Source organism: Bos indicus, chromosome 7, assembly GCF_029378745.1.
Source record: "Bos indicus isolate NIAB-ARS_2022 breed Sahiwal x Tharparkar chromosome 7, NIAB-ARS_B.indTharparkar_mat_pri_1.0, whole genome shotgun sequence".
NCBI classification, from domain to species: domain Eukaryota; kingdom Metazoa; phylum Chordata; class Mammalia; order Artiodactyla; family Bovidae; genus Bos; species Bos indicus.
Genome location: NC_091766.1, coordinates 94,980,066 through 95,007,319, shown reverse-complemented (window position 1 = coordinate 95,007,319; position 27,254 = coordinate 94,980,066). Strand labels below are relative to the sequence as shown.

The window sequence follows — 27,254 nt, the reverse complement described above, 5'->3', positions numbered from 1 at the left end:
CTAGATGCTATTTAGCAGGGGGTCATGAAGCCACAGGCAGAACCTGTGTGTCTCAGAAGAGGAAGAGCTTTTCAGCAAGTTCACTGATAACTCTTCTATGTGAGATGTAAGCAATTTCTACTTTGAAAAGAAGAGGGTTCCTCTTATAGACTAATTACTGAGCTGACATAATTACTGACACTTTAGAGCAGAAAATTGAAATCAGAGTGTGGTAAGTTATAGGCATGCTTGTCAGATTCCTTGAATGATTCAGTAATTTAAACGGTATAAATGTAAGTGCTCAAGAGGGTTTGGGTAAAAAATGAATGTCATTTGAAAAACAGTAAAGTCAGTCATCAGATCATTCTATAGCACATTTATAATTTGAGGTGTTTCTCTCTTTGTCCCCCTTTTAGCTTGTCAAAATCCCTAAAAATGATCCCCTCAACGAAGTGCATACCTTTAACTTCTATTTGTCAAATGTGGGTAAAGACAACCCTCAGGGCAGCTTTGACTGCATCCAGCAAACTTTCTCCAGGTAAGTGTGTTTCAAGGTATGCTGAAGGGTAAGTAATTTTTCTTTGAGGGTTTTTTTTTTCTTAAATTAATAAAGAATAAAACACATAGTAGTCATTCCTTAAATATTTATTGACTTGAATTGCAGACCTCACTTATTTATTTGAGAAATCGTGAGCACATACTATGTGCCAGAAATTATATTTGTCACTGTGGAATGCAATCACAAAAAATTTAAGATTCTTGCCCTCGAGGAATTTTTAAAGTATAGATTTTTTACCTATAGAACATGGTTTATTTTATTTTAATTAAATACAAGTTTCAGGGGTTTTTAAGGTCTTAATCACTGAATATAAGTAAGAGTACTTTATAGTTACAGGAGTCCCCAACCTCCAGGCCACAACCGGGTACCTCTGGTCAGATCAGCCGGCGGCATTAGATTAGAAATAAAATGTGCAGTAAATGTAACGTGCTTGAATCGTCCCAGAGCCATCCCCATCCCAACTCCCAACCCCCACCGCCATCTGTGGGAAAACTGTCTTTCACAGAACTGGTCCCTGGTGCCAAAAAGGTTAGAGACCACTGTGGTAGTAACCTCAAGACTCACACTCATGTATAAAGGAGGAAAATACATGTGTCTTATATATGCCCTTCCTCTTTCCCTGTGCAAGGCATGTTGTAAGATAGATTTTTAGAAATCTTTATTCTGCAGCAGAATGGAAACTAGAAATTAACCCCAGGAGAGCAGTCCCTTCTGATTTTAAGGGGAAAATGGAGGGAGGAAGACAAGAACACACACCCATAGCCCAGGGTGCCTGTGGAACTCTTATCTGCTTAGGTCCTCTGTAAACAATAAGCTGCTTGTTTCACTCTTCTTTGCTGTGGTTGTTTCTGATTAAAGAATGGGCCCCTTGAGTGGATAAAGACAAGGCCTTAGAGCCCCCAGCCCCCCGAGAAACACTAACATTGGCCCAAAGTTCCCCAGGGCTGTCCATCCCTGTATCTCCCCTGTAGGACTTGAAGCCATGAGCGCTTGCTGTGTGGGGGAGAGAGAGAGCTGTATTCCCAGTGAGCTCAGGGGGCAGAGATACAAAAAAGACACCGCACTGAAAGCGCTCTGAGTTTCTCCTCCCATTTAAGGCGACTAAATAAATGTTGCTTTATCTTAACCTGCCGTTTTCCCTGAGTATATGTTAATTTTGCTTTCTAAAAATTGCCTTCCCCCAAACTTACGCTTTTTGGTATAAGTTGCATGTGTACCAGGTTATATAGACTTTTCTACACTGTTTACTGTGGTAGCCACCGGCTACGTGTGGCTATTTACATTTCAGATGACAAAAGTGAAATAAAAGTTAGTCCTTCACTCATACTAACCACATATTACAGGCTAAATAACCACATGGCTAATGGCTCTCGTGGTGGACAGCACATATACAGAACGTTTGAAATTGCAGAAAGGTCTGCGGGGCAGCGCTGCATTAGATTATAGCATCCCCAAGTGAAAGAGCCCTTGGCAACTGTGTGCTTCCACCCTGCCACTTCACAGGTGATTTATGGGTGTTACTTAGCTGTTTAGTTAGTGGTGGACTGAATGAGAACTGAGTTCTAACTCCCACCCCGGCATTCTTTACAGACCACAGGGCACACCAATTTCTAATTGTGCCATCACCTATAATACTTGTCTTCAGCAAATTATTTTTTTCTAGAGAACATTTCAATATCAAATTGAACTCTGTCCAAAATTAGAATTTTACTAAGGAACTTAATTCCCTCTTCAAAACCAGGCCTGTCATCATAGGTAATATGGTTTCTCCCTAACTTCATAAATACCCTGTGTGTTTATTTCTACCTTGCTTGTTTGGAGAAGGATTTAAGGTCATTTTACAAAAGTATCCATGATGGGCCAAACAGAAAAGAAACCATTACCGTGAGAAAATTGTCACAACTCCATTAGTATGATCCAAGTGTGGTAAGAATATACATTGAAATTTGCCCTTATAAAAACAGAAGCACTCAAACTCTCAGTTCACAACCTGGCAAGAATACCTTTGTATAATCTGGTTGCATCTTTTCTATTCAATTTGGTTTGGGTTTTCCGTGGATCTTGTCTCTACTACAGCTGTGCAAGTTCTTCAAGGGCAAGGGTTCTCTTACACCCATTTTCCAGTCTTGAAAGGGTTGGCTGACTCCACAAATAGATGTTCCAAGAATACATATTAACTAGTCTCTTTCTTATCTTTCGTTTAAAATCTCCTTGGGCCTCACTTTTCTTATACGTAAGATGCAAGAACTCTCACAGTCAAAAATTACCTTTTAAAAATTTCTTAACTCTGCCCATTCAGAGTCCTAGTGAAAATATATAATACAGCTCTATAAGTAACGCATATTCAAGTGTAGAAAACAGCTAGAGAAAGACTATAGGAACATCTATACACATGTGACACAGTATTTCAACTTTTAAGGCAACTGAGTTCAAAAGGGATGAGTAGAGAATGTGGGGAATGTCTTCTCACCCACAGTGTTGACAGCCTATTCTGGTTTCATGTAAACATCTGTTTCTTGACCTTGGATGGTGTAAACTGTCGTTTCATCATGACTGGCAATAGGTTGAGCTTATTCTCACTATGGAAATTAGTTAGTGATTAATAAGGGGAGATGCTGAAATTCAAGCTTCCTGCCACCAGCATGTCATACTGCAGTCTTTTCTTCCTTCCCCTTCTCCCCACTTCCTTCCCCTCCTTTCACTGATTTTTCAGCTCAAGTCGGCCTCATTAAAAAAGAAAATAAAAACAAAAACCCACCTTCCTTGCACTCACCTCTGGGCCCAAAGTCTAGTTCAGTCCCCACCATTCCACTGGATTATGCTCCCCAAAGCTAGCCTTTACCTCCTTGCCCATAAACCCAGCGGCTGCTTACTGACTATTCTGGACTTGTCGCCTGCATTTCACCCTGTGGACCACCCTGATTCTTGAAGCATTTTATTCCCATGACTTGACACACTGTTCTTCTGATGCCCCTCCACCTCTCTGGCTGTACTTTTGCAGCCTCTTGTAGTCTTATTTTCATCTTCCTATTGATTATTTTAAATATTAGCGTTATTCACAGTCCATTCCCTCCTGAGACTGCTCCTTCTTCAAAGTCACCATGTCCAGCACTGAACTCATTTTCTTTCTACCGGCCGTAGTATTCCAGTAACCCCCAGTAGCCTGGGCACACTCTTGAACACCCCCACTCCACCCCACCCCCCATGGCTAATCACTGACCAAATCCTGTCAATGCTGCCTCCTCCCGGTCTCTGAAATCTATTTACTGTTCTGCATTCACACTGCTCTTACTCTGGCTCAAGCCATCACTTCTTGTCTGTAATCCTTCAGTAGCCTCCTGACTGGTCTCCAGCTTTCACAAGAGTGCCCCCTTCCTTTCAATCTGTTCCTCATCCTGATCAACTTTTCTACAGTATAAATGAGATGTTTTCTCTCTCTTATTTTCAGTCTCTGTTATTCTTGGGATAAAGTCCAAAATCCATACTGTGACCTCCAAAGCCCTGTGTCATGTACTTCTTGCACCTTGTTCAGTCTCGTCTCATTAATTATCCTTGCCACCTCTCTTTGGTCAAACTGAAAACCTGCTCCTAGCTCCCCCTAGGAGAAGTGGCACACGTTGGTTATCCCGCTAGAACGCTTCTGTCCTCCACCTCTCTCTAGTCACCCCTCTAGATCACCTTGGGCACCACTTCCTCTAAAAGCCTTTGCCTTGTGCACTAGTCCATGTGAAGTACCTTCCTGCGGGTCCCTGCCCCCTGTCATTTGTCACTCTGCATCATAATTTCCAGTGTGTTCATCTTTGTCACTCATTAGAGAGCTCCTCGAAGGAGGGACCACTTCTGTCAGTCTTTGTCACAGCCTGTGCACCTCACACTGCCTAGCCTGCAGTCTCTGCCCAATAAATATTCATGAGATGAATGAACTGACTTTTTAAAAATAGAATTTATACAGTTGTTAGCAATTTACAAAAATTTTGTCAACCCTTACTTCGTACAATCATAACAAAGCTACTTCCAGTTAAGTTTAGAAATAGAATATCAGGGCTATAGTGACATTTTCATTACTTCTATTTCTAGTCTAAGGCAATAGTAATTTCTTCGTAAAATGCTAGCATAACTGTTACCATGATCCCCTAATACAGCATGATACTTTGAATACAGAACTGTCTTCCTGGCCAGCATTAGTATTTGTGATTGTTTAACCAAAAGGTTTCTTTTTTTAAAATATTTCTGCAAAAATCTCTTGTCTAGTGTTTTTTTCATATATGCTATATCAACAGATTATCTTATAGACATTTAACAATGTAAAAAAAATGTAAATATAAAGTTACAAATGTTTAGGGTATTTTGATAAATAGTAACAAACTATGATATTTGGCAGTATTTTTGCCTCAAAATTAATCTAATCTTATTAAAAATAAAAGGAATTATTATGGTGGATCTGTTTCAGCTAGTCAGTGCTAAAGCATACACATTATGGTTCCATTAAAAGTAAGCTTTTAACATTTCTCACATCAGTAGTAGATAATTCTTTTAAAAATGAAGTAGAACTTCAGTGCCCATCAGGACCCTGGTCTTCACTCCAAATACTGTTTTGTTTCATTTTTTTCCCCGAAATTTCATAGATTTAGTCTCTGAGAGTTCATTTCACCCATTCTATCCAGAGGGGGGGAAAAATACGTGATAGGAAATGAAGAAAAGAAACTTAAAAGTTTTAAAATAAGCTTTACATTTTAAAATGATTAATATTAGTTATTTTGAATTTTAAAGTTATTATTAAAGCTGCTGATTGTAGAATTATACAATTCCTGCTTGCCTTTATTGTGCAAAATGTGGGACATCTCTAACAAGCCACCATCTTACCTGACAGCTCTGGAGCCTCCCAGCTCAATTGCCTGGGATTTATACAAGATAAAATTACGGTGTGTGCAACAAATGACTCGTATCAGATGACACGAGAAAGAATGACCCAGGCAGAGGAGGAATCCCGCAACCGAAGCACAAAAGTTATCAAACCTGGTGGACCATATGTAGGTTGGTATAGATATATTTCTCCTTCTTGCTGATTGATTGGAATAATTCAAGATCACTATAGGTAAATATTGGTAATATTAACTTAATGAAAACACAGAAATTAGTACTGAGAATATTTTTAAAAACATGGTCAAAAGTCATTTGTCCTCTTCATACTGCTGATGGAATAGATGGAAATTTTACTTCTTTTATAAATCCCAAATCTTCTATTGGCTATTTATTATTACTTTACAGTATTGGGGATCTGGTCAAGTTACTTTATTATGTAAGACTGTGATAGTGGTACTGCTGTGTTTGTCACTGGATGATGTAATTTCAGTGGTGGACAGTATGGTTCTTATTTTGCACTTGTGTGGAGTTATTTTTTTATAGTAAATTCTATTAGTAGAACTTTCCAGTTTTCTATTAGAGTCAAAGGATCTTTGCACAAGGAATTTTTATTACAAAAGTATAAAATGTGTTTATAGCCAAGCATTAGTTAGTATAATGATTCTATTGTGATATCATCTCAATTATGAATCCTCATCTCTTCATTAATTAAGAGACTGCCCCACTCCCTTCATTTTTATCAGCTCACTCAAGTATCCCTCAGATCAAAGGGAAGACCAGACCAGCCAGAAGAGTCTCTCCTTTACGAGCCTATTAACAGTAGTAATAGAATTACCCAGAGTGAGGATAAGCTCTACGAGGCCATGGCTAGTTTAATAACACAAGTCACTGGATAGTAAATGATGAAAGGATATTAGTTTGAAAACATAAATGCTCACAAAAAGTCTCTTGAATAACCAAATCCTTAATCAACATCTTTCTACGGTTTTGTATGATTTTACTTCTCTATTTGCCCATTGCTGCACGAGTTACAATGCATTCAGCTTTGAGAAGCTCCACTAGTATCCTTAGTAAGTATTTCTTTGGAACAGAGCCAGTGCTCCTGGGACTTGGTGCTTAGCTTAGATACATTTAGTTTGGTTTAACAACAATTCATGGCTTCCCCAGGTATCTGTACCCATGGGGCCCAGTTCCTTGCCCAGTAAGTTACAAGCAATGAGATTTTTCATCTTCTCTTTCCTACCTGATAAGGTAACAACTTCCAACCTCCTCTCTTTCTTCTTACAAGTAACCTAATTAACTTTAGTAAGCTAAATCTCAAATTGTTTCTAAAATGTACAAGATCTGCACTTAAATTTAAGTGCAAGGTATGAATTTACTGTCTCTATTGCTTTGAGAGTGTTTTTTAACTCTGTCCAACACTACCAATTTATAAAACATGAGGTAAACTGGTATGTTTGACAAAGGAATAGAAGACTCAAGCCATCAAAATGGTTATTTTTTCTTCCCAGTATAACCAGTAGAAAACCTCCACCTTGATTTACTTTTGAAAATTGGCAGTGATCACTGTACTTTTCCAGGGAAAGATCTTGGGTGTACCCTGTGTCCGTGTGTTTTTGTTTGTTTTGTAGGGTTGGTACAGTTCATTCACAGCTTACACAACACAGACTTTTCAACACCCCGAGTCACACAGACCTAGTTGCCCTAATGGTGTGGGACTTTTGAAACTTGCAGGGTTTCTTATTGGCACTTCCAATAATTTATATACATTTTTTAGAGTGACCACATAGAATTTGAGGTTATCTAAACTTCTGAACCAGATTACATCTCTGTCCTGTGGAGACGAGGACACATACGTTCCCCCCGGTGGCGATCTCTGCCAACCCAGTGCTCTGTTAGCCTTCTCCTCAGCGCCCTGGGCTACACCATCACAGCACAGTGTTCTCTGGTCTTCAGTCTTGTCATTAACCTCCTCAGCCCTTTATTCTCTAAGTCAAATAACCCCAGCTCCTTTTAACTTTTCTTAATATGGCCCGCATCCCAACCCTTTAATTATTCTTATTGCTCTCCTCTGGACTGCCTCCAGTTCTTCACCTCAGAACTCAAAACTGCACACGCTACCCTTAAGAAAAGAAAAAAAAGGGACTGACCAGTTCTGTGTACAGTAGAGCAAAAGACTCCAGTTGGCTCTACTGTATTTGTTTTTTATTTTTTTACTCCTCTGTATTATGGCATGTTTTCATCTTTTTCTTTTAATTCTGTCAGGACCAGGCCCTTACCATGTGTCTTTCCTTCCAGGCAGCTCAGTTTGTATCCTCCTGCTTTTTCCAGTATCTCAAAACTGACTCACTCCGCTCTGTAAAATGCTTGTCTGTCACCCTTCAGTACTAACATTACTCAGCACTTAACGGGCGCTTCTGATGCACAAGGGACTGGTTAGCACTGTCCACGTAGTCAGTCATCTAAGCTCACAGTCACCCTCGGAGGTGGGTAATCATTGCCTCTCCATTTCACCATGAAGCTGTTGGTATCAGCAAATAGGAAAACCAGGAGCTTGGCCTCATTAACAAGTTGTGGCTTTTTTCATAAGACAATAGGAGGTACCTCTTTAGTTCATAATTGAATTTATCTTATGAGATGATAACAGAAGTTGACCTCTGGCAGCTTAGAAGCCCCTGTAGAACAAGGTTTCTTTTAATAGTGTCAGCTGGGTAGAAGACAAATAGAAATAACGCTGGCGTCACTGTGGGTTGTGATGGCATCGTGCCAGGCCTCTGACAGTTGAATTAGGGCACAAGCCCAGCTTCAGGGAAGGAAGGCTGAGCTCCTAGGGCTCAGCTAGCCTAGGCAACCAGGAACATGAGCTTCTATGACCCTCCAGTGGGCTGCAGAGAAAAAAGCAAAGCCTGTTTGCCTGGAAAGGAACAGAAGCGTTAACCTAGAAAATATGGTTATCCTTTTGTCAGTACTATGTCCAGTTGTAGTCATGCCATTTATATCATTGATGAGCACTGTTGTTTTGTTATGATCCTTCCCCTTTGTTTAAAACGAAACACTTATCACCTCTAGTTTACCAGGATCTTATGTCTGCTCACTGACTCCTATCTAAATTCTGGAAATGTATTGAATCATAAATTTGTAAGTATGCTAGTTATTTAGGTATATTAAATAACCCAACCAATGTAATTTCTAAGATCCTTTTTCCAGTCTTTTCAACTTCTGCTCCCATCCTCCTTGTTTTTGATGTTAGTACCTATTTGAGTGACTTTGGACAAAATCATTTAACATGGAGACCTTAATTTTCTCAAATACTAAATAAAGGGTTTTGAACTTAGGTTAGCATCTAAGGTCCTTTGTCGTTCCAGCATTCTGTGACTGAGGTTTACATATGTTTTAATAGTAAACCTTTTGAAGAAGTGATCCCAAATGCTAAGTAGTGGAAATGGTTTCCCCTGCAGTAGATCATGTATTTAACCATGACAGTGTCACACCACTGTCAAGGTCCTGCCAGTGTTTTTATTAAAGCCTCAGGTTGGTGTTGCCAGGGTTTCTGGTTAGGTTCCACAGAAAAGAAAAACAACTGCAGAAGACAGCTGCTGTCCCTGCTCTCCTTCGGAGGGCCTGCTTTAACATCTTCCTTTCAGATGGTTTACTCAGAGTCATTAAAGGGATAAATCCTATCACCAGCGTATTAAATGGAGAAGCTGGAAGTGGACTCCTTGTTAGGAAACAAAACAGTTCAGATTTAGTCCCAGATTACCCAACTCTGTCGGACCTGCTGCTGCTGTTTATATAAGGAGCCCAGGGAATTGATTAGCAGTTGGGTCTGGGAAGAGAATTAGGTTCTCCCATGGGCTTTATTAAAAGGACTTTTCTGAGGCAAATGTAAGAAAATAAAAATAAAGCCTTTCTTCTGCCCACTTTGAACCTGACATTTTCCTGCTCTATTTTATTTTATTTTATTTTCTTTTTTAACTTTAGCATCTCAATTCTCTAATTGCATACATACAATACCGATGTTTTCTTCGTCTGTAGCCTGTCTTCCCTTAAATCAGAGGACTCCTTCCTGGTTAAATTGGCACAAACTGATGGGGAGGTGGGGAGCCAGTGACTTTTGTGTAAAACCCCGTGGCCCAGTGTGGCTCCATTCTTCTTTAATCATTTGAAAGAAATAGGTTACCCTGTGACTGGCTATTTAAAATGAGGTAAAGGTGAAGTGAGTGTTCTGCAGGTAGGAGACTCATGGACTGATGATAGTCTAGCATTCCATCCCAGCTGAGACTCCAAGGCAGTCGTATCCCTAACCAGATCCTAATTTCTTGCCAGACATCATACTTAGACCCCTCTTAAGGTCACAGTGAGCCTGCCTTATTTGGCTGCCCTCTGTCCACGTCAGGGAGGGTGGGGTAAACTCAGGAGACCTTGGGGGCTCTCCTGAGACCGGGGACCAGAGGTTGGTCAGACCTACAGAAGAGGTCGGGCAGCCTGCGACACAGTGATAGTCCTGTTTTTGTTTTCATTTCTATTTACCTTCCTTGCTAGCCTGAATTCATTCTAAATCACCAGTCATGGTAGTATGAGTTAGCTAAAAACCATCCTTCACCCCTCCCCCTCCCCAGAGAGTGTGGGAAAGGGATCCACAGTCAGCTTGGTTTGGGGAAGTGGAAGTTAAGCAGGTTTCAAGGGGGAGGGGAGTGTGGAATTTATATCATTTCCTAAACTTGCCTGACCTTTATTCTTTCTTTCCACAAATTCCTATTAAAATTTCAAGGAATAGTGCTATTTGCTAACACTGTTGGAACTGAGAAGTGGTGGGTTGGAAGGTTTGTAGTTGCCATATTAGAAATTTCAACGTGTCTTCAAACTCGGGCAGCCTGGTAATGTGGGAAAACACAGGACAGGCCACCTTGATTCTGCTTCTCTGCCATCTGCTTGTTCTCTTGCTATCATTCTCTTTGATACTCTGCTGGTCAGTTCATTTTGTGAGCCATCAAAATCTGATTGACAAAGCAGCCAGAGCTTCGTCTACAGGAAGCTGGCAGCCCAACATGAATCAAGAACAGACATTGGGCATTTGTTCGTAAAAACTTTCCAATAAAAGAAGTACAAGTAGGAAACCTTGGGTATTAATCACAGAAACTTGCAAATACTAAATGAGCACTTTACTCTTTGAGCTTATCCCATTGAAACTCTACTTTTCTCATCTGTGAAATGGGACCAAGGCCTACCTCATCAAGTTAACTGTGAGACTATATTATATGTGTAAAGTTCTTAGCACAATGCCCCACTCTCATCCCGTAATTGGTGCAAGATAAATATTAGTTCCCTGCACATCTGACACTGATCTAACTATCTCTGAAGAAAAATACAGAAACCAGATCTAAATCCACCTCCAAAACTAATTGTACCTTAATTTAATAGCTTCTCTTATCCCTGGGCAGTGACCCTTTAATGTTGGTTCCTTTGTTGGTCAGTATTTTGATCTGATATATACAATTGGTGATGTCCAGATTGTAAAGAAATGTAAGAGCCAGTGAGATCATTCTTTTTCCTTTAGGTAGGATTACAGCAAATAAACAGCCCCTCTGGCCAGGCCGTGAAGACCCAGCATGGACAGGACTGCTCTTCAGTACAGTTCCTGCCCCACGCAGCTCTCACCCATGGTCACAGCACAGGAGAGACTGCTCTTGCTTCTCCATTGTTTCTAGTTGCTAGTATTATCCCTAGTGCAGTGGCTCCACGTTGGCTGTCATTACCAGTTCTTCCTTCTCTTTAACCCAAGGGCATAGAGTTGGAGGCTTTTGTAATGAACTCAGATTTCACCTCAGAAATCATAAAGTGAGGGTCAGTCCAGTTTCATTCTCATTTCTGTTTCTTCTGCAAGGAATGGTCACCAGGTGTTATCAGTGACCAGCCATGTCCTGATGGCTTCACCCACATGTAGAATCCACATAGCCCACAGTATTTTCTAGAAGCAGCCGCTTGCCAAACACTTGTCACTGTCAAGTTTAAGCAAACAGTGAGTTGATTGTGTGCATGGCACTGGCCTGTGCAGAACTGGGGTGAGGGCCTCCTCTTACCGCTCCACTCCTCTAACTCACCTGGGTAGTCTCAGCACCACAGAGAAGGGATCTGATTGTCTGGCCTGCTGAGACTGTGTTGTTGGTTGGTTGGTTTTGTTTGTTTTTTGACTCAGAGTTTGTTGTGCTCTGTTGAAAAGCAGTATCGCTTGTGAATACCCTGGTGAAGGTTGACCCCAAATTATGACTGCCTCTTCTCTTCATGGCTTCTGAATCTGAAATTAAGCTAATGACTGAGCTCAGCTGAGAGTACGTCGTTAGTGAGACAAACAGATATTTTCCACATTTAGCATGTTCGTTGTATTCATGTCTGAAAGAAACGACATACAACATGTAGGTTTAAGTTCTGTAAGTAGCACAGGTGAATATGGAAATTATTTTCACCTAACATCAAATGCCTACAGCCTTAAAATGTCCAGTGTGTTGCTATGGTGTGTGTCACTAGTTATTATCCATGTGTAGCTAAGTGGCCAAAATGCTTCTATAAGTTTTATTTTTTCCAATAAATGATTCTATCAGAAAATTCCAAATCTATATTTTAGGCCATTTATTCAGAATGCTTTCAGTTTGCATATCTTTCTATAAAACAAAAGCTGAAATATGAGGTCTTTATTCCTTTCAGAAATGAAAAGATGCCTAAATCAGTCATGGAAGTTGAGATGCTCATGATGTTACTGCCTGCAAGTGTGTTAACAATGTCATTTCTGCTGGACTTTAGGGAAAAGAGTGCAAATTCGGAAAGCTCCTCAAGCTGTTTCAGATGCAGTGCCTGAAAGGAAAAGGTCAACCCCCATGAACCCTGCAAATACAATTCGCAAGACACACGGCAGCAACAGTGTCTCTCAGCGGCCGTATCGGGACAGGGTGATTCACTTGCTGGCACTGAAGGCCTATAAGAAACCTGAGCTGCTGGCCCGACTGCAGAAAGACGGTGTCAATCAGAAAGACAAAAACTCCCTTGGAGCAGTTCTGCAGCAGGTGAGGAGAGCTGGAGAGAGTTCCGTCTGCCCACCGTCTTGTTGGGGAGTTCATTTAAGAAGGCTTGTTATTATTATCGAGTTAGAGAAATTTCAGGATCGTTTTGATCAATGGTATATGAACATTAGCTTAAATTCATCTTGGTTTAAACATTTAATGAAAAACTAACTGAACAGTTACACTAGGTTTTATAAGTTAGAGGCTTCTGAACGATCGGAAAAAAGTTTCAAGTCCTTATCTTCATTTGGATTAAACAAATTTTGCTTGAAAGTCCATTAAAAAAAAAAAATAAGTTTTTGCTGTCTGCTCTTAGTACTGAATGTACTAAACTGTTGCCATACTTTTTCCTGGTTTATGTAGGTGAAGTTATACAGTGTATTTTATTGGTCTTTGGTTGGTATAAACTAGAATATTTTTACTTACTAAATAATTGTGAATGTCTTACCCTGCATGCTCTTTCTGTCTGTAATACTCGGCCTTTTTCTACCATTGGATATGCTGACATCAGTCACCTGTCTTCATTAAAGGATATGAATGTGTTAAGTATTAGCTCTGATCAGTTACCATAAAATAACAAGCTTATGTATAAATGTAGGTCATTACTTTTGTTAAAGTCAACAGTTCTTCAGGCTCTAACTTCCTGTATTTTTCAAAATGATTTTGGGTCATAAATGTTGGTTAGCATTCAAATCCACTATAAATCACAGTCTGCTTTCTTTTTTTCTAAAGCAGTAACATTTTCAAAGTTCTTAAATTTCATCTTTAAAAAATAAAATACACCTTCAGGTTTCCATCTATTATTCAAGGAATAACATTTTTTAAGTCTATTTTTTATCTGTTTTCTCTTGTATTCATATCATGATACTAAATGTCATGAAAGAGTAAAATCATAATCTTCAGTTCTGGGTTAACCAGTCCCCAAGATATCTTGAGCAATCTCAACAATCTTATTAAGTCATTTGAGTACTTTTTGAAAACACTTAATTTAAATCCATCTGTCACATAGCAGTTTTAAGAGCTCAAGAGACAGGATGAAAGAATGAATGAGGATAAAGGTATAGTTATGTGTGTTCAGTTTTTTGTTTAGAGAAGGAGGGAGGTTCAGGTTATAAGTCATCAAATAATTTGTGGCTGAACTTTCAGAAAGGTTGTAAATTACCTCCTAGGTTAGAGGATGAGCGAACAAAATGATGGCAGAGGCAGTTCACAGAGAGGCTGCTACTGATGTGCGTCAGTGGTCATGTGATCGTGTATGTGTATATAATTTTTAAATGTAGGTGTACTTACTTCCTGAGCAAGTGAGACATGAGTGCCGTTACTGCTGACTATCTGATAGAATCTTGAGCATAGTCTAGATCCGCAGCATAGTCCTAGCTGCAGATTAGAATCCCTTAGGGAGCTTTTTCAAAAATGTCAGTTCTTGGACTTTGCCCCAGAACAACAAAATGGAGCAACTGAATGGATCCTGAGCCACTGACTGAGATAGGGAGTGAAGGAAAAGGAACGCCTGTGTGCAGGGGGGTCAGGAGTCCTGTCTACATGCCCTCTCTTTGGAAGATGTCTGTTAGACATACCCAAATGGAGACGGATATTCAGTAGGTAGTTACATGTAAGGGTCTGGGCCAGAGGGCAACTGAAGCTGGAGTTATAAATTAGGAGCTAGCAGAATGTAGATTGTAAAATCATTGTATTTATTTCACTTTGAGAAATCTGGTTGTATCTCATTTTAATTTATTTTTAAATTTTAAGAGAAGCCTATTGTTTTCTACTGTATATCAACATTGTTAATATTCAGCTGAGCTGTGAGAAAAGCATAAAATATCTATTATAATTTATAGTACTTTTAAAAGACATGGAAAGAAGTAAAGTTATTTAAAAAGACCATTCCAGTAGGAAAATAAAAGAATACCTCTCTGCCAGCCTTGGAAATGACTCTTGGTTCAGCCCCTGAATCCATACATTTATGTTGTTAATGGAGCCTGGGCTTGGGCACACAAGGAATTGTAGGAAAAGATTACACTTGCAAATAAACTGGCTGACTAAAAACAGTAATTTGGGGGTTGTTTTGGTTTCTGTTTCCATTTATTGGTTTGGGGGAATTTCAAGGATTTTGAAAAAGTGGTTCTTCAGGAGAACTGGCAGCTATAAGGAGCAAGCTTAGCAAGCTAAGAAGATGACACACAAGATCATCAGAACTGGTTCAGGATAGGGAACACGTGTACACCTGTAGAGGATTCATGTTGATGTATGGCAAAACCAATACAATATTATAAAGTAATTAGCCTTCAATTAAATAAATTTAAATTTTAAAAAAGATCATCAGAACTGATACTATTTATGAAGATAATTTCTGTTGATTACTGAAGGGAAAGTTTTGTAAACCAGCATATAGTCACTGTTTGATTTCTACTTAACACAAGTGGTCAGGGACTTGTATGGTGACTCAAAAGTAATGGAGTTAATGTTGTATAGTTGCTAAGTCCTAAATCTTTTGCAACCCCACAGACTAGCCTGCCAGGCTCCTCTGACTATGGGATTTCCAGGCAAGGATTCTGGAGTGGGTTGCCATTTCCTTCTCCAGGGAATTTTTCCAACCTAGGGATGGAACAGCATCTCCTGCGTTGGCAGGTGGATTCTTTACCACTGAGCCACCTGGAAAGCCCCAATGGAGTTATAGCCAGAAATAAATAACAAAGTTGTTAAGAAAACTGTCTTAGATTCCTTTGACTAGGAAAAAAAAATTATTAAAAAAAAAACCTTCCTCCACTTTTTGCGTAATGGTATAATTACTATTTAACATACAGCAGCCATCCAGGAAAAAAAAAAATATGCATATAAAGTTTTATTTAATTCCCCAAGTGAAGTCAAATAGTATTTATTGAGATCTGGCATATGCAAAGCTAGCAGTCCCTTTGGAGCCATTTGGTATAGTTATTTTCAGTATAAATCCAAAAGATTGCCTGTTTTAGGCTAGGAAATCGCAAAAAGATCTAATGTTCTGTTTTCACACCATGTTCCAGGTAGCCAATCTGAATCCTAAGGACCTCTCATACACCTTAAAGGATTATGTTTTTAAAGAACTTCAAAGAGACTGGCCTGGATACAATGAAATAGACAGACGGTCATTAGAGTCAGTGCTCTCAAGGTAAGTTCTTTTTTTTTTTTTTTTTCCCCCTGCCTTTAAAAATGATGCAAATAAGTAATTATTTTAGTCATTGTTAGTTTAGGGTTGAGATGCAAAAAAAGAAGCAAGGGTAGGCTTTCTATCATGAACATTTGAAAACTGTCTCCCTAACTGGGACATGTGTATGCTTTACAGAAAATTAAACCCATCTCAGAATGCTGCCAGCACCAGCCGTTCAGAATCTCCTGTATGTTCTAGTAGAGACACTGCATCTTCTCCTCAGGTATTGCATAAACTTATATAATCATAGCCCTGAAATGGACTTTAGGTACCATTTTTTTCAGGTTGTCTGATTTACACGTAAGAGAAATTAGACCCAGAAAAAGCTATATAGCCTCCCTACCCAAAGTCACATAGCAAGTTGTGACTAGCTCAGACAGAGCTCTCACTCTAGAATTCAGATCCCAGCTCCCAACCCAGAACTCTTTGCCACTACATAGCACTATTTGTCATTAAGGTACTTAATGTCTACCTTGCTATTCGGTTCTTTAAGTTTTCATTTTGTTGAGATTATCTACTTTTCCATTTAATCACTAACTAGAAGACAATATTTATTCAGCCTCATATCAAGTCTTAGATTATAGAGAAAATTGAATATATAAGCAAATAAAAAGTTCTGCCATTCCCATATATGTTTTCTCAAAGCACTTTTTGACTAGATCCCAATCAGACTATTCCAGTTAGACTCCATTCCAGCTTAGAGTTTCCCCCAAAAGATTCAGTTGGAAGAAGATGTGGAGATCCTGAGCAGCGTAAGAGTTCAAGCCCACCTGGTTCTCAGACCACCTCGAACGCTCTCAGGTCTCTGGGACTAGTGGTGAGACCGACCTGTCTCCCCCAGTGCTGTAGACAGAGTGCTCCTGTCCCTGAACCCCTCTCCTGAGGCTTAGGGAGATGGGACAGAAGTGGGGATCAACTCTCTGACTTGCCTTTTTATTTTAAATTCTGTTATTTTTGTTGCTGGATTAGGATGATATTAACATGACTTTATATTATTTTTATGTACCAGTTGTTTAGACTTATCTTTTAATCCAGTGAAGAGATATATTTAAGGGGGGCCAGGGAGGAAGTGGATAGTATTTCAGCAATGATAGAGATTGATTGAGAAACTATTTTGAAGGTGCTGGTTGTTCCCATCTTAAGACAGGGGAAATAATAAGTAACAGCCAAAATATTTGTAACTGCAGCATCTTAGCACATTCAAAGAGATCAAATAAATGTAGGCTTGTTGCCCTGTTCCTTCCCCTGTTGATTCTGACAACCAATAATGGTTGGTTATATTCAGAGGAGGTTCTCACTGAATATAAGTAGGTCAGCTGTGGCCAGCAGAAGGAGGAGGCCACCTCTATTTAATACACTTCCTGAGTGATATAATCCACATAAATTGGCCTAGTCTCTCAAGTGGAGAAGGAAATGGCAACCCACTCCAGTACTTTTGCCTGGAAAATCCCATGGATGGAGGAGCCTGGTAGGCTACAATCCATGGGGTCAAAAAAAGTCGGACATGACTGAGCGACTTCACTTTAACTTTTCATTCTCATGCATTAGAGAAGGAAATGGCAACCCACTCCAGTGTTCTTGCCTGGAGAATCCCAGGGACAGAGGAGCCTGGTGGGCTGCCGTCTATGGGGTCACACAGAGTTGGACATGACTGAATCGACTTAGCAGCAGCAGCAGCAGTCTCTCAAGGAATTGACGGTGGGGTTGCATGATCAGAAAGTATAATCTGATGTATCTCTTCAAGAAACATGTTAGGGGGGCCTTCCCTGGTGTTCCAGTGGCTAAGTCTCCATGCTCCCAATGCAGGGGGTCCAGGTTTGATCCCTGGTCAGGCAACTAGATCCCACATACCCTAACTAAGACCCAGTGCAGTCAAAAAAATAAATAAATTAAAAAAAAAAACATATTTTCCAGATTCTGGTTTTTTTACACCAGACATGAAAACTTATTGTAGGTTGTGCCTTAAGCTCAGAGAATAGTTAACACGATGCTGGTGATGAATTTAAATTGGTTATAAATTTAAGTATGAATAAAATTACTCAGTTCATATGGTAACGAGTGACACATGTATTACATTTTAGTGCAAACCGGCTCATTTTTTTTTTTTTTTTCTTCTCTGTTTCCCCCTCACCACCATCCCTAGAAACGGCTTTTGGATTCAGATTTCATTGATCCTTTAATGAATAAAAAGGCTCGAATATCTCACCTGACAAATAGAGTGCCGCCAACATTAAACGGCCATTTGAATCCCACCAGTGAAAAATCCGCTGCAGGCCTCCCGCCACCCCCTGCAGCCGCTGCCATCCCCTCGCCTCCACCGCTGCCTTCAACCCACCTGCCTGTCTCCAACCCGCCTCAGACTGTAAATTCTAACTCCAATTCCCCTAGCACTCCAGAAGGCCGGGGGACTCAAGACCTACCTGTTGACAGTTTTAGTCAAGATGGTAGTATCTATGAGGACCAGCAAGACAAATATACCTCTAGGACTTCTCTGGAAACCTTACCCCCTGGTTCAGTTCTACTAAAGTGTCCAGAGCCTATGGAAGAAAACCATTCGTCTCACAAAAAGTCCAAGAAGAAATCTAAAAAACACAAGGAAAAGGACCAAATAAAAAAGCAAGACGTTGAGATGATTGAGGAAAAGGAAGAGGACCTTAAAAGAGAAGAGGAAATTGCCAAGCTGAATGACTCCAATCCGGATTCCAATGAAGGTATTTTGCATTTGTAAAAACCCAACTCTGTGGGTTAAATGAACAGGAAGAGGGGACTGTGCTGAATGTGAGTGTGCTGTTTAGAATTAGTAATGCTTTTTTATCAAATGACCTGCTGTTTAGTTATTAATTTTAGTATTGTCCTTTGGAGCAAGTTTCTTTCTCTTCCATTTTACAGTATTCATTTTCTGTCTCTTCTTAGCCAACTATTAACCATTGTTTTCTGTATTTATTAATAAGATGGTGACAACTGAAAATGACCTTTGGTCCTCCAGGGACCCACTTTGAGAAGGTGGACTTTGTTGCTCTTCTCCAGAGCTGTCACAGTATTGTGCAACCTCAACAAGACCTATTATATGCCATTCTTGAACTGATTTAACCAGACACACAATTAGCAATAAAAATACTCATTTCCTTCTTTGCCAAAGAAACAGGGTCAACCCTGCTTTAATTAATAATAGCACAGGGGAAATGTCAAATTCTTTATAAAACAAGCGAGGTAAAATTACATGTGGAGATCCATAGCATCATCTTCATTCAGAGTGAAAGCAATTTGTCTTGTGCAAGGCTATTTGTGACTAGCTTGATAGATTTGGGGTTTTTTTCTCCACCCCCTCACCCAATTTTGAGAACATTGTTTGAGTAAACTAACATCAGTTGTTATTAATAAATTTAACCATTTCAAATTTCTGGAAGCTTTAAAAGTCAAATATCTAGAGACCCAAAGAAGCCTAAAATCATGCTTTACCTCTGAAGAACAGTTAGTCGGTAGAAACACTGCTTACCTAAGGTGTAGCGATCTTTAAAACCTAATGACATAATTAGATTTCTCTTAGTCCATATATTTAAAACGTAATGTCTTACACACCAGCATAGAGAAGATCCATGCTCATCATTTAGGACTGCTACCAGTTTTAAACCCAGCATAACTAAGGTAAAATTGCCCAGAAAAATACAACTTTAGAAAATGTACTTCAGTGACTAGACTTTAAGGAGTTTAATCTTTATGTGATTCACCCATAATACTGAAAGCCTGTGGTACTTAGATTTAACTGACTGTTTTAACCATAGGAGAGAAGCTTGGATTATGGGGATAGTATGATTCAGTGCCTTTACTGACGTGGATTGAGTATATTGCCCATCAAAGCATAGCTGTTGAAATATTTAGATCAGCGTGGTAGTGTATAGTAGCCCAAGAGTCAGCTGTAAGCTTTTTCCCTCAAACACTATCATACTTGAAGTTGCCAGATCAAGAAAAGAAAAGAGAATAATGAAACTTTGTGCTCAGTGAGCCAGATTCCTGGGTATGCTCCACTCCACACTTCCCACCATCAGAAGGTAATCCTGAGTCAAAGGCATCTGCTGGGAGGACTGGATCCTAGAACGATGAGTCCTACAGCAGAGTTTGACTATTTTCCCACTTGGAAGCCGAGAGAAGCAGACCTAGTCTCTAAATCCTTCACTAAGGATGGACCAGCCAGTCGAGATTATCATAAACTGAGGACCGATTCAGACCCACATGCTCTGCACCCATTGAAATTTATCTGATGTCTGCGGCAAAGGAAAAGCCAGGTGACAAGCACTCAATGCCTTTTCCTTTAAGACTCGGGCTGTTGTAAAAACAAGCTTTTACCTAAGCCTGAATCAGATACGCACACACAGTAAGTCCACAAGGTCTGCATAATTTGTTTAGTGTGGTTTGTCCTTTAAAATATTAAACCAAGAAATTATTAAATACTCACTCTTGTTTTATATTGAACATGTATGTTTTGCCAGCAGGCAGGGCTTGGGTTTGAGTTACTAGTTTAATTCTACTTTGAATGATAAAAAAAATTACCCTAATAAAAAATCTAAACATACCCTCTGGAAATGGTACATTCAAACAAATGGAATACTGAGGGATTCACAGCGTAATTCTGAGTGACTGACTTGATTTATCTATTTATTTTGGCCTCGTAAGAAAAAACCCATGTAGTACTATGAGGGTTAGAGATTAGAGGAGTGTAAATTGTTCACTAATAACATTTTAAATTACTTTAAAATGATGGGAAGACTTCTGCCCAATTGCACTGTCTGCATACAAAAAGAATAGCAGCAAAAATACAGTGATTGAAGCACTCTGCTACCTGACTTCATTATCTCATCTGCCTTATTTGAATCCTACAAAAAGTAGATGTTGATATAAAGTTTGTATCTCCCATTGTCTGGCTGCATCTGCCACCACAGTCTTTGAATTGCTGGGCAGATGCCACAACTGTTGTGGAAAGAATAGAAGATTGACCTTGGGTTAAGATGGAATTCCTTTATTGTGCAGACACTGCAGTAGCCAGGGTGCTTTCAATGCCTGGCGTCGGTTCTGCTGGCGCTGGTCATAGGGCCTCTATTGTTCGTGCTCAATTGTATTCCTTGCTCACTGTTGCTTATTGAGATGGAAGAATAGAATTTGAGGAAAAGTGTTCCAGATGTTTCTGATCTATTTTAGAATTATAGGCATTTTGTAACCATACTGTTTGGTGAACGCTTGAAAAAAAAATTTTTTTTTTTCTTTGCAGGAGTTAAAGAGGATTGCACTGCCTCCACGGAGCCTTCTTCAACAATTGAACTTCCAGATTATTTGATGTAAGTTTAAATGTCTGCCAATGGGGGAGAACTGTTCAATTTTAGAAACTTTGCAAACTCTTTTCCCATAATTTGCAAATCAGAACAGTAAGAAGTTCAGAAATAGAGTCCTGGAGCCACCCCTGCAATTAAAAAGGCTGCCATTAAGCCTGCTCGTCCCCAGTCCACTCTTGTCGGCTTCAGCAGGTTGTGCCTGCCCCTGCCCTGAGCTCTGCTCGGTGGCCTTTAAGTATAGAGAAGCCTGTCCTTTGTTCTGAGGCCAGGCCAAGCATTTGATTATGGAAGATTTCAGGGATCTTACGCTTCAAAGCTGACAGTCTGTCAGTGCACAGTCATTCATTTGGGCCCCCAAAGGGACAGTTTATTACTGATAAAGTGCTTAAACCTCTGCAGTTAATACAAAGAAGGCAATGGCACCCCACTCCAGTACTCTTGCCTGGAAAATCCCATGGACAGAGGAGCCTGGAAGGCTGCAGTCCATGGGGTCGCTAAGAGTCGGACACAACTGAGTGACTTCACTTTCACTTTTCACTTTCATGCATTGGAGAAGGAAATGGCGTCCAACTCCAGTCTTCTTGCCTGGAGAATCCCAGGGACGGCGGAGCCTGATGGGCTGCTGTCTATGGGGTCACACAGAGTTGGACACGACTGAAGCGACTTAGCAGCAGCAGCAGAGATAGATGGCTTTTGATTTAAATAAAGCTGTGCCATAAAATTAAGAGGAGAGAGCAGTAAAATTTGCTCATTTCGCTCTAATACTAGTTATAATGTTTTTCTTGTTGTGACAACAAGTTGCTAAATGCTAAGCTGGGGACTTTCTTATAACTGGTTATCACAGAAATTATAACTTGGACACATAATTTTTTCAGACTCAAAGGCTTTTGTAAGAAGAAAATAATTAAGTTGCAAGAGTCTAGAAAAATGGAGAGTGAAAGAACACACAGATTTACTCACTAGTAGCTTAGAAAATTAACAGATAGCTTACATGTAGACTGGAAAATGGAACCTGGGCTGTATGAACATTTTTTCTTTATCAGTAGCATCTCATGGTGTGCAAAGTTAAACTATGCGGTTTAGTGCTCCGTGTCTAATGAAACGTTCATTTCCAGAGTAGAAAACATTTTACACTAAAAATGTGTTACTTTGCATAACAGTAGTGGTGAAAGCTATACTTATTTGGGAATGATACAGCATGGAATGATAATGCCGGTTATCATCTCTTAACTAAAAGGAATCCAGGAAACCATGCTGAATACTCTTTCATCTTAAAAGTCTGTGTTTGGGGCCGGTGGGGCCGGGGGGTGGGGAGGGTGGGAGGCGGTTGGAAAAGCTGCTGCCACTGCGTTGGCCCGGTCAGGGATGGATGGGGGACAGTGCCTGGCTCCACTGATGTGGGGGGTCACCTCTCCAAATGCGTTCCCTTTCAAATCTTGTGAAAAGTGGTGCCCTCAAATAACAGCTGCAGTGCTGTGCTCTCATTCTCTTTCGACGGATTTTGAATTCCTCTTATACAATGGTAATACTGCTGTATATTTGTTACATAGGACAAAATCATGTGGGGAGACTCAAAAGTAATTCTAACCGTTCCCTCATGTATTCCGAGTGTTGGCTGTGTTTTGTCAACTTAAGCAATTAATTCTGTACTTAATAAGTTGTTTCGAATTTACTGATCTACAGATGGTTGCTGCAGATATCTGCCTCGGTGCATTTCTGTATGTTTGTCATTTTCTAGTTCTTTTAAAAATCATGAAAATATATAACCTCCATGATTGCTTAATTTACTTAAGCAGTTTATTTTAACCAAAGCTATCTTATATAAATATTGCATATTTTCTTAAAATGGTGATAAAGCATGAAATTTCAGAAAAATCACTAAAAATATAGAACTTAAACCTGTTTCTTAAGAAACCAAAAGGACATCCTATAAAACCTTTAATGACCAGCCTCTGAATAATTCATACTGAACCACAACAGTCCTAATTTTTTTATAATATGAACACTTCTTAATAAGACTGTGGTTGTGACTTATCCAAAGTATTTAACATTTTATTCCATCACTACATTAAGAGCCAACTGCAGAACCATAATAATTTTTATTAAAAATAATGAAATACTTTTCATTAAAATGTCAGTATAACCAAATAATCTTCTATAAAATAGCAACACAACTGCTGGCCACTTTGGTACTTTCTTCCCTAAGGGGGTAATTAAATTAAAAGGGGGGTATGGCCTCCTTGAAGAAAGGGGGATAAATGTTTTATATAACAAATGGAACCTGAGTTTCAGCTAAGCCGTTTTGCTTATGAATGCTTATCCCCAGGAACCTTTCTAGAGAGGACAGCTTCCCTGCTTGGCTGGTGAGGTTCCTTTTATAGCACGTATACTAGCAGGGCAGCTTTAAATCAGCATACTACCACTGTCTCAATTACACTTATAAAATTAAACCTCCACACGGTCTAACTCAGCAGGAATAAAAATATTAATGAGGACATTAAGGTTGCTCACTGCATCACTTTTCTCACATTTGCAAATAGACATCTGTGCTATTTTGCATTTTAAACAAAACTGATAAGATTGTCTAAAACCATTCTTGAGAGGACTGAACTCCCAAAATCTTCTTCAGTAAAGAATAGATGTGTACCCCCAGGGCACCCTGAAGCTCCTGCCTGAAATTGCTTCAAAATCTCAGTTTTTATCTCAAAAAATCAAGGGAATTTTGCATCCCATGACAGGAGCACAGACTGCAAAGACCCATATCCACAAATGATATAAACTTTAATATTATTGATTTACTTACCACCACTGAACAGACTGACACTGGGAAGATGACTTTAATTCTCTAGGTCCCTAGAGATACTCACACCCTGAAGTAAAATATTTGTAGCCTTTCTATTAAGAAAATAAACTGATAGTATAAAACTGGCTTTCTGTTACACATAGTATGGCAGTAAAAGTTTGAAAAGAACTAGAGAATTATTCCTTTTCCCCCCTTTTTATTTTTCCTGCTCTCTTATTTTTTTTTTTAATGGTAAAACAATCCCCCTTTTGTATTTTATGTTTGCCTCGCCAGAAATGGGAGGAAAGGCAGAGGGAACAGCCTGAGGCACCTTGCTGGCAGCAGGTGTGCAAGGCCAAAGACAGAGACTGCCTCTCATAAAGCAGCGGGTCTAGAGAGCGCTCTGCCTTCAGCCCTTGGTGACTGTGTGACATTCTCTGGCTCGCGGTCCCCCACCAGCCCTCTGCTCTCCACGTGACTAGCAGAGGGCTGGCCTCTGCCGCTAACACAGCAGTCAGTTATCTCGAGTGCAGAAGGCTGTAGGAAGCTGCCTCTGTGAGTGCTGTCTCCTAGTTGCGCTGTGATTCCATTGCCACCATGGTTTGGTTTTGTTTTGTTTTCTCACATTTACTCTCCTTCACCGAGGTTTTTAAACTCTGCTATGGGATAGTTTCACCTGGAAGGTCTTTGAAGGAGTGGCAGGCTTCAAGCAGTGGTAGAATGGGACTCAGCCTAGGGAACAACGCACAGATGCGGTTTCCAAATATTTGGCTTAAATATTGTGCGTCATGTTTGTTCTACAGCTCCTCTCCATTTACCTTTTGTCTTATTAGAAAATATATTGCCATCGTCTCCTATGAGCAACGCCAGAATTACAAGGATGACTTCAACGCTGAGTATGATGAATATAGGGCCTTGCATGCCAGGATGGAGACTGTGGCTAGAAGATTTATCAAACTGGATGCACAGCGAAAACGCCTTTCTCCAGGCTCAAAAGAGTATCAGGTAAACACATGTTTTCCTCAGTGGACTGACTTCATATTTTGCCTTCTTCCTTTCTCTGCCCTGCCCATCCCCAGACGTCCTGCTAGCCTTCAGAGCAGGTCCTTTCACAGACCAGCCTCTCTGCAGCTTTTGGCTTTGACTTAGAATTAGCTAGGAAAATAAATATTTGAAACAGTTCTTAAAAATAAGTAACACGATGAGCCTCTATTTCCTCCAATGTAAAAAAAAAATCACTATTTTTATATAATATGTATAAAATATATAATATATACTCATGTACTTCCCGTGACATAACATGTAGTGTACTAAAAAAAATACAGATGACTAAATAGGGGGAAAAAAAGCTGGATTTGGGATTCATCAAAATATTTGATTGCGTTACCTACTCAGACTATAGTTCTTATATCTGATACTATTTCCCAAAATTACTATTTTGAGTAAATTTATTTATTTTAAACCTCAGTCTGGCATAGAATATTAAAAGAAGCCTAAGACCACTCAGGTTTGGGGTTTAAGTGAAGAAAAGCTGGGTGCTTCCAGCTAGTCCAACTACTGACATTTGTTAGCAGGTATTAATCCATTCTCACTTGCCTACCTTAAGTGGTAATATTACTACAGCTGACACAGAGCAGGAGAAGCCTGACCCGCCTCCACAGTGTTCTTAGAGCCCTCAGCCAAAGGACTGGTATAAATGGGAGTTCCCCTCCTTGTGTAGGACAGATAAGTTTGTCGCACTTCACAGCCACAAATGGTGTCTCCATCATAGTCCACTGTTGTTCCAGCAGGAACCTACACAAGAAAAAGCACCTATGCCCTGAAAGTGAAAGTCACTCAGTTGTGTCCAACTCTTTGCAACCCCATGAACTCTTCAGTTCATGAAATTCTCCAGGCCAGAATACTGGAGTTGAATACTTTTCCCTTTTCCAGGGGATCTTCCCAACCCAGGGATCGAACCCAGGTTTCCTGCATTGCAGGCAGATTCTTTACCAGCTGAGCCATCAAGGAAGCCCTAGAGATTCACTATATCTATTAGTGGGCCATCTTTTAAACAAGCTGCCTAAAGTTATAGAAGACTTTGCAGAGGAGTGGGTGGTTGGGAGTGCAAGAAGTTAGTGAGTGATACAGTGGTTAGGAGGTTTTTTTTTTTCCTTCTATATAGTTATTTACTAGAGTACCACAATTATATTTAAACTAAAATGTAATTCTAAGAATTGCTTAGTGGTTAGGAGCAAGCTCTGAAGCCAGGCGGCTTGCATTTGGTTCCTACCTCTGCTCTACTTGTATGACCTTGGGAAGGTTACTTGCCTGAAAATACTCAAAATCCCATCCATAGAGTGAGATTATTAGAGCTGTGCAGAACAAATGTAAGCATTTGGAAACTGCTTAGATGCATAGTATACCAGGTCATATGGTACTTAAAGGTTAGCTCTTGCCTTGCAACTCAATAATCCTCCCTCGAGGAAATCAATATTACCAGTTCCCGGTGTATTCTTTCAGAAGGCTGTGTGATTATAAGATATACACAAGTAAATTCACGAATATACCATATTTAATTGAACCTAAGATGTCATCATCGATAAGATGCACCCTTGTCTTATGTTCCAGTAAGTTGAGATACTTTATTACATTATCTGATTTCATTAAAAATTCTCAGAACATAATATTTTGTTTCTCCCTTATAAACAAATGATACCAAACTATATAAAACTGTTTGTACTTTGCTTTTTTCATTGACCAACATGTATCTTAGAGAACTTTTTTACGTAAGCACATACAGCACTCCCCTCATCTTTAATGGCCTCTTAGGATTCCTTCTGAGAAGGCAATGGCACCCCACTCCAGTACTCTTGCCTGGAAAATCCCATGGATGGAGGAGCCTGGTAGGCTGCAGTCTATGGGGTCGCTAAGAGTCGGACACAACTGAGCGACTTTGCTTTCACTTTTTACTTTCATGCATTGGAGAAGGAAATGGCAACCCACTCCAGTGTTCTTGCCTGGAGAATCCCAGGGACGGGGGAGCCTGGTGGCTTCGACCCCATGGACTGCAGCCTACCAGGCTCCTCCATCCATGGGATTTTCCAGGCAAGAGTACTGGAGTGGGGTGCCATTGCCTTCCCAGTGGATGTTTAGACCGTGTTTACTTTCTTCTGCTTTACACACAGCACTGTAGCAAGTAGCCCTGAACATGTGTCATTTCATTCAGGTACAAATAATCTGAAAGAAGTATAAATGCTGAGTCAGTTTTGCATTTGCAATCTTAATGGCAATTGCTAAACTGCCTTCCTTTAAGACTATACCAAATTAATTCCATCATTAATATTTCCCACACCCTTGCCAATTGTGAGTTATCTGTTTATACCACAAAGAAAAAAAGTTCTCTTCTGACTTCTAATTATTACTTTTCTAGAATGTTCATGAAGAAGTCTTACAAGAATATCAGAAGATAAAGCAGGTAGGTATCATCACTATTAGTTTTCTGACCTCATTGAGAAAGTATTAC

General features: G+C 39.8%; 1 protein-coding gene across 2 annotated transcripts in view; it reads left to right on the top strand.

Moving 5' to 3' along the window:
• Positions 1–27,254, top strand: part of ELL2 (elongation factor for RNA polymerase II 2) — a 73,852-nt gene that overhangs the window by 42,633 nt on the left and 3,965 nt on the right. The window contains exons 3-11 of one of the 2 annotated variants that reach the window (XM_070794056.1): positions 396–517; positions 5,409–5,572; positions 12,200–12,459; positions 15,480–15,604; positions 15,779–15,866; positions 17,787–18,354; positions 20,907–20,973; positions 24,583–24,754; positions 27,162–27,206. In XM_070794056.1, the coding sequence (XP_070650157.1) occupies positions 396–517; positions 5,409–5,572; positions 12,200–12,459; positions 15,480–15,604; positions 15,779–15,866; positions 17,787–18,354; positions 20,907–20,973; positions 24,583–24,754; positions 27,162–27,206 (1,611 nt within the window). Of the gene's footprint in view, positions 1–395; positions 518–5,408; positions 5,573–12,199; positions 12,460–15,479; positions 15,605–15,778; positions 15,867–17,786; positions 18,355–20,906; positions 20,974–24,582; positions 24,755–27,161; positions 27,207–27,254 lie in introns of those variants that run through there. The other variant, XM_019965437.2, reaches the window with a different exon arrangement.